The sequence below is a fragment of the Psammomys obesus genome, unplaced genomic scaffold (genome assembly GCF_907164565.1).
Source record: "Psammomys obesus unplaced genomic scaffold, mPsaObe1.curated_primary_1811, whole genome shotgun sequence".
NCBI lineage: Eukaryota > Metazoa > Chordata > Mammalia > Rodentia > Muridae > Psammomys > Psammomys obesus.
The window spans coordinates 28,546,704-28,559,739 of NW_026587216.1; the positions used below are offsets into that span (position 1 = coordinate 28,546,704).

Sequence of the window (13,036 nt, forward strand, 5' to 3'; positions counted from 1 at the left end):
TGCCTGGATCCTCTTCCTCTGTGGCCTGGCAAGGCTCCATTGCCGGGGCAAGTGATCAAAGAACAGGGACAAAGGTCATGACAGAGGTAGCCCCTGCTTCCCTTATTTGGGGAGCCACATGGAGACTGAGCTAAGGGCTACAACCGAGCAGGGATCTATGTCCTCCCCTTGGTTGGTGCATCAGAATCCCCTGGGCTCAGATTCTTTAGCTTTGTTGCTCTCCTTGTGTCCTCTGCGTCCTTCTACTGCCCTCTTCTTCCTTAAGACTCCCTGCACTCTGCCCAAAGTTTGACTGTGAGTCTTAGCATTTGCTTGGATCCCCTTTTGGGTGAATCCTTTCAGAAGACCCTCTATAGTAGGCTCCCATCCTGCTTCCTCTCTTCCTCTATTTCTGATTTCTATCCTGTTTGCCATTCTGAATGAGATTTAAGCATCCTCCCTAGAGTCCTTCTTGTTGTTTAGCTTCTTTAGGTCTGTAGATTTTAATAGGGTTATCGCATACTTAAAAAAATAAAAGTAAAACACAGGATAGTGTGTTGAATGTAAAGCACCTGTTGCAATTTCTAACCTGTGCCAGAGTATTTTGGATGGATACAGTTTGGACAGATATAGACCCTCCTTAATCCAAGGTTAGTCGGTCATTCTGCATAGTATTGAGGATTTAGTAGGAAATAAAACATATCTAAATACATTTAAATGTTTAACTCTGAATATGAAAATGATTGAGAATTCTCAATCAGTAACTTCTTACTGTGTTTCTTTTAAGGTAATCAATGTCAATAAATTTAACTCAATAGTTTAGTGTAGTTAAAGGCACACACATGGACTCTTCCCTTTAGCAAATCATTTTGAGTGAGTTAACCCAGAAGCAGTGGAAAGACACTCAAGGTATCTACTCACTTATAAGCAGATATTAGCCATATAGCATATGATAACCTTATTAAAATATACAAAATATTTTTGCTCAGGTACCTATTCAATTAGCGCTTAAAAAACTACCAAAAACTCTGCATTTGACAAGAAAATAGAAAAAGTTGACTAACATTAATACTTCTATTTGAGTGAAAATGAATTCACGGTTATAAGTTTGCATTTATAATATTTTAAAAAGACATAAAAGAAAATATTTTAAAATTTCACTTAAAAGCAAAGTTTAATATCACAGTAATATGTTAAACTATCTTGAGATGGTTCTAAGTATTTATGTGAAACAATGGTTGCAAATAATTCTATTTTAAAATGATCAAACTTTTAAAATCTATCTGAGGGAAAACAAAACTAATGCAATGCTTGCCCAGCTTACATGGGAAACTAGGTATAACACCCACCACAGACAAAGCAAAACAAGACAAAAGGGAAACTATCATAAAAATTAAAGCTGCCAATCATATCACGTTCAAATTTCACCACTGTGTTAAAACCGGCAGTTTGCCCAATGAACTATAAACCACACTTTTAAAAAGTCAAAAGGCTTCATTCATTCATTCTGCCAAACCATACAAATAAGTTAGTCCTTCAAGGAGATTTCAAACTTACTATGAAAGCTAATCACTGAAATTTCACTAATATTTTTGCTATTGCTTTTAACTAGATTGGTTTATAAAATTATGAACAAACTAATATCCCCAGCAATAATCCTCAAGGAAGAACTAAATTAAAGTCGTTGAAATCTAGAAAATGGGTGAATGGCAATCTGGCTACAAACTAAATTACTAACATCCTCACGCACAAAGAGAAATAATATGGGAAAGAATTATTCAAATGTTTTCACTTCAGAATGACAATACTATCAATTCTTCTATGCTATCACAGTACAACGATAGAATACAAGTCATTAAGCATTAAGCATTATAAAAATAATTTACCATAATTATTTATCAAGGGGTTGGGGACTTAATTCAGCAGTACAGTTTTTGCCTAACAAGTGGAAGGTCCTGGGTTTGTGAGAACAATTAAGTTATATTTTACATGTCAGCTGAAAGCTAAGACTCTCACACCAAATACAAATATTTCTCCTGCAAATTTTGAACCAAATCAGTGCAACTAGTTCATCTGATAGTTTCTGCCGTCTTCAGAAAGCATTTTATCTACACCTACAGTGAATAATGAGTCTAAATGTTTCTATAACTCAAGTAGAACAAAATTTTTCCAATTTAATTTTCCATCAGAAGTTCCAGGCAGGCTTCAAAACTTTATCTCAACTCATTCAGTTTTGATCAGGATAAAGTATAGCTGCTGAGTTGGCTTGGATAATTGCAGATAAGCCTGATATCGTTTCCATTATCCTACCAGCATCCTAAGATGGAGAGTACTTGGCAGTGGATATAATCGGTCTGGCCCACAACTTTCAGGGCCATAGCTTCTCATTTAAAATCTGAGCTCACTGCAATGAAATGAGGGTTCCATGATGGGACTGACCAGGGAAATAAGAAGGAAGAAAGTTGATGCGGCAGCCCACATGGCTTGCTGAAGGAAGAAGCAGCAGCTGAAATCAGTCCCCGCACACTGACATTTCAAGGCTGTGGCAGCTTCTACTTCCCTGTCAGCTTCCCAGAGCGTGGACACAAGAGCATCCCAGACTGCAGCCCAGCTCCTACTCTCTACCAAACAGCATACTCTGCAATGACTTAGCGCTGAAATCTGGGCTCGGGCCTTATCTTCTGAATATCGATGTCACTTATTGCTTGTCATCGAGATCTTGTTCTGATTTTTATTAGTTTTGATGGAACCCATAATTTCTCTCCTCCTGTATGAGTATACGTTAAAAACCCTTCCCCAGCATAACATATTCCCTGTTCTCCATTTTGAAATTAGAACCTTTACATGCTGCTCTAATTCAGCAATCCATTCTAAATTCCACGATGTCTTAGCAGGCGTGCTACTTATTTCATTTAAACATTTTAAGATTGATAAATCACTATTTAATCTATTTAGGGGAAATAATATATTTCCCTTCTGTTTTATGACCATCTTTTTAAAATTATTGTTAGGTGTTTCCAAAATTGACCTGTAGGATAAGTTATATCCGTAACAAGTTTCATATCATAATGTCTAAAATATTGTTGAATTTCAATGCATATATATGTTGAAGCACCATCAGCCCCAATTTGCAAGGGCATCTCCAAAACACTCACCATCTCTAACAAATGTTGCTCTCCAGAATTTAAGGCAAAAGCCCACTGGAATTCTGAATATGAATCTATGGCATGGTGCATGTATTTCAGTACTCCAAACTCTAAAATGGAGCACACAAGCCATTGTATGACCTAGTTCCAAGACAACACTAAACAGGATCTGCATTTCTACTTTAGCATATAGACCTTTATCTAGTAACTGAACCTGAAGAATACACATATAATATCCAGTCTGAACAAGCTGGCCTGTAGCTGAAGACTTTCTTTTCAGCATTTCAGTGGGCTGCCTCTCAAGCCTCTGTGGACTTTTCTCATCTGGAACACCTCTTTTAGTGTTATTGTAAGTACCAGATTGGATTGCTCTGCAGGCTCCCTATTTTGATTCAAAGATTCCCCCAACTGCTCTGTTCTATGGTCTTTAATTTAGAATCTACTTTATCAGACTCTTCTTTCTCCAAGTCTGTTTTATCCTGATCTTTTCCAAAGAGGATATACAAAACTGAAATATCCGTGAAAAAAAAAATATTTGTATGCTAAAAGAAAAAACCTCAGATGGTACCCAGAAGCTCTGTGTCACTGTCTTCCTCCATTTTCAACACAGAAAATTACCTTTTTTAATTTTAAAACCTTTCCCTGAGGACTTTACTTTCTTAGACCCAGCTTTCATTTCTTACCCAGACCTTAACAGTTTAGATGCTTGAGGCTTCTCTGTCTGTCTCTGGCTCCTGCTTCCGGGGAGAGGTATCTTTTTTCTGCCTCTATCACTGGATCCTGAACACTTCCTCACTCTGGGAAGTTACTGGCTCCACAAACGTTTGCTCCTCAAACCAGCAAGAACCCCTTCTCAATGGGATTTTGTTTCTTGCCTTGGCTAGTAAAGTCTGGCCTTAAGAAGCATGTTTGTTAAAGAGCCACTTTTTTTTTCTAACTAAAGAAACTGCCTCTCTGAGGTTTGTATGCAACAGTTTTTGTTTTTCTGCAGCCTGCTGGAGGCCTTACAAGGTGTCTGTCTAATCAGGAATCTGTGAGCTCCTAATTAAGGAACTTCCTTTGCTTTGTTTTTAATGACAGAACTAAAAAACTGCTCTATAGTTTTATTTTCCATATAAGTTCTTGCTAGATTACTATAAATTCTGCCACATGTTGATACGCCATTTGTTGTTGTTTATTAATATTTAATATTGGTGTATCTTTTAGTTAAACAGTGGTTATTCCTAATCCAGCTGTATACCCAAATCACCATACAGAGACTAGGATCTACTTAATTAAACCTTAATCACTCCATCCTAAACCTCCAAGCCTGCATAGCTTCCTCCCATTCAGACTTTCCAACATTATGCTTGCTTTTAGTTATATCTTAGGTCCAGTTTGTCTCTCCTCTGGTTCCAAGTCCTCTCCTGCTGATCTCTGCTCTCCTCTTCCACTAGCTTCCTTCTCCTCCCCCCTGGACCAGCATGTCCCACCCTATTGCTCAGCATTGGCTGGTTGTTTAATCAATAATTACAGAGAACGAATGGTGGCATGTTTACAAAAGCTTGAGACAGTTGATGCTTAGAATAAACACCACAATGCAATGGGATTGAAACGAGATAATGGGGTAGAGAATTCAGCATTTCAATGAACAAGGGTAAATGGTATACATTCCACAAGAACATTATACCAACACATCATCCTGGCACAGGTGGCAGAAGAGGCCACTCACATCAACAAGGCCCGTGGTGGCAGCCCAGACCAGGATCATCCACATGAACCTCTGGCTTCAACCTGGCCTGGGGCAGTAGACCAGAAATAGCAACACAGCCTCCAGAGGCAGCACAGACTATAGAGGTCTTCTGTGAAGGTTCAATCCAGAAAATAAACTGTCCTTTATCTCGGACCTCCTGTTGTCGCTCAGAACCAGGGCGATCGCATGGCTGGTGTCTAACTGTGGAAGTTAGACACTGGTGTCTAACACGCAGAAGGTCTGTGTTTTCAAATGCTGATTTCAGTGCCTTGAGATCTGGTTACCCCTGCATTGGGCATCATTTTGAATGTTGAACTCCTGTAACCATGTGAGGAATGTTCCCCAATTATCCACAGTTGGCTACATAAAGATGCTGAAGCCTATGATTGGGCAGGAGAGAGGGAGGTGGAGTTTGAGGTTATTGGGACAGCAGGAGGAGAGGAAGCCAGAGAGAGGGGAGTGGAGAGAAGCAGATGGTGATGAGCATGTGGCTACAGGAACAGACTGATGGATGGACAGAGGCCACGGTGGGAGTCATCAGACTGGCAAGAGATTGATTTTCCGTGGGTTTTAAAGGTACTAGGATTAGAGCAGTTCAGAATCTGTGCTGCATAGTGCTTACAAAAAATAAATCGTAGTCTCTCTGTGTCAGTCACTGGTTACCAGCTGGTTAAAGGAAACTAATGCCGTAATTAACTTACTGTATTGAAAAATAAAGAAAGAATAATTTATCTTTCTACAGGCTGAGTCTGCACAAGCTCCAGACTGCTGCACACCATCCTGTCGGCCCTACTTGGCATGTTCCCCCATCCACCACAGCCTTCTCTCACACCTGTCACGGCAGGTCCTCTCCCGTTCCACCTCTCCCCATCGCACAGCTCCACTCCTCCATCTTTCCCACCTCACCATCGCACATTCATTTGCCACGGTGGCACTAGAATCCGCAGCGTGTCACACACTGTGTTCTTCTGCCCAAACAGCTTTACATGCAAATATTCATCACAACAATCCATGACCTGGTTCAACTTTTCTGGTCTCCAACAGGTGATTAAATACTGGGCCATTGCAGAGATTAGCCTCGGATGTCCTCCTGTTGCTGAGAGTGAGGGTGATGTCACAGCTAGGCAGGGCATGGGGATGGGGGGCAAGTTTCCTGTGGGCTCCTGGCTGCCGCACACCTGTCAGTACAGGTGTCCCATCAGGCACAACCTTTGCGCTTACAGCCTGCTGGCCGAAATGCTGTGACCGGGTGTAGACATGTCATCCTCCATGGTGCCAGCCTCTGTTCTACCATCTTTCCTTCCAATTTCATGAGTCCGCTTTTTCAAAGCATCTTCCCATAGACTGGTCTTTTTTGTTTTTACAACCAATTTCTTCTTTTAATTCTCTTTTGAAGTTAGCATTACAAATTACGGCTTATATCATGCACTTCCACGCATCATATACATAGTTCTAATTCATGTTTCTCCCACGTTGCTGGTAAAACTGGGACTTGTGGTCATTCTTTCAGTCATTTGAGAAACCATCATAGTGGCTGTTCTGTTAATAGTGAATAGGAGTTCCTCCTTACACACATCCTCATGAGCTTTTGCTGTCATTTATCATCTTGACGATAGCCATCCTGATTGGGTTGAAGTGTTGAGTGATTTTAAGTATTTGCTAGCCATATCCATCTATTCTTTTGATAACTATCTGTGCCATTCATTGTTCCATATATTGAGTGGATGATTTGGAGACGTTTTGGTGCCTAGTTTTTTCTTGATATAATCCTGTTTGAAGTTAGCAAACACTTTTCTCCCAATCTGTAGGATATCTCTTTACAAGCCTTTTTATTTCTTGTTTTCCCATTTGTCAATTCCTGGAATCATGTCCTCAGCTAAGAAGCATTTTTAGAAAGTCCTTGTCTATGGCTTTCCCATAGCGGATTTCAAGTTTCAGCTTTTAACATTAAAATCTTTGATCCATTTTTCAAGTAAGGTGAGAGACAAGAGTTCTAATGCCCAACTTCTACGTGTGGCAATCTGGTTCTCCCTGCACCATTAGGACATGATAGGGCTTCAGTTGGTTCTGTAGATTACTTTCAAGAACACACTAATTTCACTAGTACTTCTGCCTATGCAGATATATGAACATAAAAAGTCCTTCCATCCTCTAGTGTTTTTCCATTTCTTTCTTCGGTGTCTTAAAGCTTTTGGTAGCTTTAGTCTCAGGTATTTTGTGAAGCTACTTAGAGTGAGATTTTTCCATCGTTTCATATTTTTGTTACATTACAAAGTTGTCAGCATTGCTGTGCTGATTCTCAACCCACTACTTTGCTGAAGCCTTCTTGGCATCAGCAATTTAAAAAAAAAAAAAAAAAAAAAGCTCTCTGGTAAAGACTAGTGCCTCTCAAGGTTAGAATTTTTAGGGTCTTTTATTCACAGGATCACTACATTACAGCAGGGACATCTGATTTCTTCCTTATTTGTATCTTTTTTAAAAATTCTTTCTCTCTTTTTTATTCTCCTAGAAAAGACTTTGAGCACTGTACTGTTAAGAGTAGAAAGAATTGGAACTCCTGTCTCCCACACGTTAGAGAGGATTGGCTCAGCTTTTTCCCATTATTATTATATTAGCTGCAGGTCTGTCATACACAACATCTATTATGTTGAGTTTTGTTGCTTCTATTCCCAGTTTCCTCTGTGTTCTTAATCATGAAGGATGCTCTGGTACCCTTGCTTCTGGTACCCTATCTCTAAGTTCCTCCCTTGAATTACTATCCCCACTTCCTTCAATGATGAAATAAATCCTTTCCACCCCAGGTTGCTTTTAGTCAGTGTTTTATCACAGCTGCAGAGAAGCTAACTAGGGCACTATGGGTGTCCATCCATAGATGAACGGACAAAGCAAATACATTGTATACATAGTATAGTTTTATCTATTTAGCCACTGATAAGGGGTTCCTGTCATTTAGAATGATAAGAAATCCTCAATCCCACTGCTGTGCTGGATTCTAAGAGGCTTGACTCTACTTGGGGGAAAATTTATCATCTATTAATCTATTTTATGTTCTTTTGCCATTTTTCTAACACAGCATTATAATTATAATGAAAATCATTGGAGAAAAATAGGATTCAACTTACAAACCCTTAGCTTTAAATATATATCCTTTTTTTTCAAGTGGTAAAAGAAAAAATGTATTTTAACTTTGTTTAACTTAATGGTTGTAACTAATCTTATTTTCTTAAGCCTGTTTGTAAAGGTCAATTTTTCAAAACACTTAACTTCCCTTTAGTAATAAGGAGTAATCCAGCACTTGGAATCACAAAATCATCCCCACTCAGTTTCCCTCTGCAAGCAAACTGACGATAGGAACACACATTGTATGACCAAAGCACATCCACCATCGCTTACACTCTATGGTTAAAATGTTATACAATAAAATTACCCTCCTGATCAAACAGTACATAAAGAGGATCAATACACTCAATTAGACATTTTCTGCACATATATGTTACATGCCCAAATATAAAGTTGCTGATGTCCTATAGGATTCAAGCAAAGCAGGCATACTCAGTCAGAAGAGAACAGAATTATTTTCTTCTGAAATGATATCTCTCAGCCAATATCATATGAAGTCAAACAAGGATCCTGCACGCCTGAATCTCTCACCTTCTCCACTCTGCCCCACTGTTAGGCCTAATAAGACACTCCTGCATTTTGAGGAATTAAAAGCAAATTATTCATGTCAGAATTCTGCCTTAGGAGGAACTTACTAGGTGCACGTACCTGTGCCATCATCCACATTTTCCACTTCCATCACCTCGGTATTGATCCGACCTCGAAAGATGTACCGGTGTCCATCTGTGGAGGCCTTACTGTTCTTCAGCCGTCTTAAAGAAATGAAACCACACAGCTTTGGTTACCACACTTAACGTAAAACCATATGATTATTAAAATTATTTTTGAAAGAGGTCTCCAATTGGTTGGTATCCTAAAAAGTCTGGGAGCAGTCGATTTGACTCAAGTCTTCTCATTCATGGGGGTGGTGTTGGGTGGCTGTGCAGGCTAGGAAGAGGGGAGTTTTGAAGCAGGATCTCACGCCTCCTAGACAGACCCAACATACGCCAGACAGTAGAGGATGACCTGATCCTCCTGATTCTCCTACCTCCAGTTCCCAATTGCTGGAACTATGAGTGTGTATGGCCATACACTGTGGAGAATCTGAAATTGTGGTTCTTTTTAAAAAACACAGAAATAGTATAACAATATGTTCTTGTTTTAATCCCAGGGAGTCGGGGGGATGTGGGGCTGCTTCCGACTGGCAGCTATGATTTGGCCCTTGTTCTAGCAGAGGTGCAGTTTTGCCAGTTGCAGATAGTTTCTGGGTTGTGTGACGTTTTGAATTCGGGGAACTTTTCAGAGTGTATATACATGTGAGGACCCCGAAAGGCAGGGGTTTGTGGGTGGTTGCTGGTCATTCAAGGACTTGGTTTGTTAGTAGTTGTGCTCAGAGAAGGAACAAAAGAAGAAAGAAGTCCCCTTCTATCCTTCTTTCTCTCCTATCTGGTGATGGGGGTGAAATATGGGGATAAAGAAGAACCCACAAAGTAGCTAGGACCGGCTACAATGCACTGTTTATTTGACGATGGGGACCTAACTCAGGCTTTTCAGCTTGCTATAAAAATACTCTACCAAGTTAGCTACATCTCCAGCCCTTTATGTATGAATTTAACAAAAACAAAACAGAAAACTAAAGCGTTGGACTAAATAAAGACCGTATGCCAGTGGTGGTGTAGTCATGTATTTCCTCAGCATAAGGCTGCAACAGTCAAACCTAACTGGCAGATGCCGGAAGTTGGTGTTGTTAACGTCACACTTGGCTTCTCACACCTCTGCTTCTCAATTCTCAGTGGCTGGGAACTTCCAGGTTTTTCAAGGCCTGGCAAGCAAACTCAATTAGTTCTTCTGATTCCTCTTTAGAGAAACAGAGTGCTGGAAACGCATAAGTGAAGCAACACTCAGCAGCAAAAAACATTTCCTGGGAGCTGGAGATGACCTAGTGCCTAAGAGGATTTCTGGCTCCTGCAGAAGGGCTGGCTTCATTTCCTAGAAGTCACATGGTTGCTCCCAACCTCTGTATAACCCCAGGTTCAGAGGATCTGGAACCCTCTTCTGGCCTCAGAGACACTAGGCACATACACAGTCTACATACATACATACATACATACATACATACATACATACATACATACATGCAGATAAAGCACTTATATAAATGAGAAGAAATAACTGGTTTAAAACATAAGTTGCTTCTATGATTTTTATGATGTGACCATGGTATTCTTGATTGACAAGTCATTTAAGCACATTTGTAATATTTCTAAAAGTCTTGCTTATTTTTAAAATAATCTATGTTTTTAAACTGAAAAATACATAACAAAGCAAAAGCTCCACCCAGGTCTACAAATGGCCACCTGTAACAGGAATTCCACAGTTACATATTAGGATAAGGAAGCGGAGAAAAGCTGTTGCTTTCTCTTTTAATTCAATGGTAAAATGTCTCCAATAGCATTCAAAATTGAAAACTACACAAGTCAATCAATGGATTTCAGTTGACATAGTTTTTAATCTGACTTACTATCGAAAGTCTGGTTAGACTTTAAGGCATGGAAATAAAGATTCTTAATCTTGTGATGGAGCAGCTAGCCATGCCATGTTCCATTAACCCCTCCTACTCTCCCCTCGTCTACCTTCCCTGAGGTAGCAGAATGTCACTGGAAAGCTGTCTCCATATCCTTCCCCCTCCCCCGCCTCCTTCTATGGAAAACACAGCATATGTGGCTAAGCTTTCCTAACCTTGCATCCACTCTTAGCAGTCCTTCACGACTACTAAAAAAGGCTAATGAGCTCATCTGACTGACGAGCCGGTAGCCACAACCATCACCACCCCACACTTCTACTGTTCACTTGGAAGCAATCTCCAAATGTCCTCTGCTACCAGTCTTTAATAAATGCCCTTAGTCAGAAATTCAGGCCAGGGAACCTCTGGAAACTGGAATCATAGAATGTTAGATGTTTATCTATGTAAATACCTACAGATATATTATCTATTTCTATAGATATACTGTTATAACTGTTTATCTATAGATATAGATATCTATAGATTATATTATCTATATAATATATATCATACATATTATATATCATATATATAAATTATGTTATCTATAGATATATCTATTTGGTTTATAAAATACATAATATACCTGTAATAAATGTATTTTATAAACCAAATAGATATATCTATAGATAACATAATTTATATATATGATATATATTATATAGATAATATAATCTATAGATATATGATATATCTATATTTGGTTCATGATATACATTTACTACAGATATTTCCTAAGCAGCAAATATTTAACTGTGTAAAACTTTCTGTGTTTAACTCATTTAACAATTACAATCAAGAAGTTCCATCATTTCATTATTTGTATATTTATGTTAGGAATATTGATATACATGTGAGTGTATGTTTTATAAGATAGAAAATAGGATCATGATATCATGAAAGAACATTTGTTAGAAGCCGGTACCCTTTTGTTCAAAAGCAATCACATGTCAACATCCTTGATGAGTTTAGGTCATAGGCAAAAAATTGTGGATACTGACATACACTCAGTTAAACAAAATGCATGTACTTTCACACGCTTCATACTCATATGCACACATACACATTCACAACACACACATAAAACACACACATTCATAAAAAAACACACAGACAACACACGCACTTAGTACATATACACATACAGATACAACATATATACTCACATATATACATATACACAGAGTACATATACATACTTTCACATGCACATACACACACATAGGCTCCCATATACACAAACACTCCATACAACATACACACACAAGAATGATCCATCACTGAGTCCTATTTTGTTTATGATCCCACTTTGAATTTTGAACAAATTTTTTTATCTTCAATAGTGATATTGATTTATAATATGTAAATCTAATTAGTAGCTTAAATTGGGGCATCTTTAATTTCTCAAGAAACTATCCTTATAGGAAGACGCAAAACACTTGTTTTGTATTAGGGAGCTGCGTCTTTGTGTATATCCATTCTATCATTACCACCTTCTGATTATATGCTTTATGCTGCCATGACCAAAGTACAGTAGGAAAAAGGATGCAACTAATGCTAAAGTCCAGGGGCAAGAGAAGTAGTAATAAATTGTGATTAATCAGTCAGACTATAGTAAACCAATAGAATACTATACTTGCCATTAAAACAAAACAAAACAAAAAAAAAACTGTTGCTATACAGAGCTGAATATACATTCTGGAAACTGATGAACAGAAAAGATAAACAGAAAAATCTAACCATGATACTATCTTAGAAAATCATCAAGTGAAACCAAGTAACATCTTACTCATGGCATTACTCACTACACCATAAATCATTTCTACACTAGTCTTTCCTAGCATCCATAGCACTGAAAGGACTCGAAAGGGAGAGGCCTAACTTGATACACCTCTCTTCAAAGAATGCAAGTGGAGAGCTGAAATAAATTCATCTTGCCCTCGGTTCTTGCGATTACAATATTAGGAAACTTTGAAGGGGGTTCAGTTTACTCTGCTCTCAAAATAGCTCTAGACTCCCAAACGCCCATTTAAAGTGTCAAAGATCAACTTTTACACTGGGACTGAGGTGGGGCATAGATCCTGGGCTGGCTGATTACCCAGCAGACTTTCTCTGAGGGTAATAGGCTTAACTCCCCCAGCCAGAACTGATTGTTACTGACAGAACTTCCACTGATAGTGATAAATGAGGGGCCAGAATTAATTATTGTTGGTGGCAGGATAGGGCTGGTGGCTACCTACTGTGGGTTTCCACTAATGGTGGCAAACGGGGGGCTAGAGACGATGGCTCTTAGCAGGAGCTTCCACTGATGGTAGGAAGTATCTAGAAAGGAAAGGAGAGAAGACCATTCTCTCTCTCTCTCTCTCTCTCTCACACACACACACACACACACACACACACACAGTTAAAATTGGTGATGAAGACAGACTCCAGCAGATAGGTTCAAACAAGCTTCTCCTACGTTATACATACATACATACATACATACATACATACATACATACATACATACATACA

General features: G+C 38.9%; 1 protein-coding gene across 2 annotated transcripts in view; it reads right to left on the minus strand.

Moving 5' to 3' along the window:
- Positions 1–13,036, minus strand: part of Prex2 (phosphatidylinositol-3,4,5-trisphosphate dependent Rac exchange factor 2) — a 288,407-nt gene that overhangs the window by 182,983 nt on the left and 92,388 nt on the right. For both annotated transcript variants that reach the window (XM_055603275.1, XM_055603276.1), the window contains exon 8: positions 8,626–8,729. In XM_055603275.1, coding sequence (XP_055459250.1) covers positions 8,626–8,729 — 104 coding nt within the window. The remainder of the gene's footprint in view (positions 1–8,625; positions 8,730–13,036) is intronic.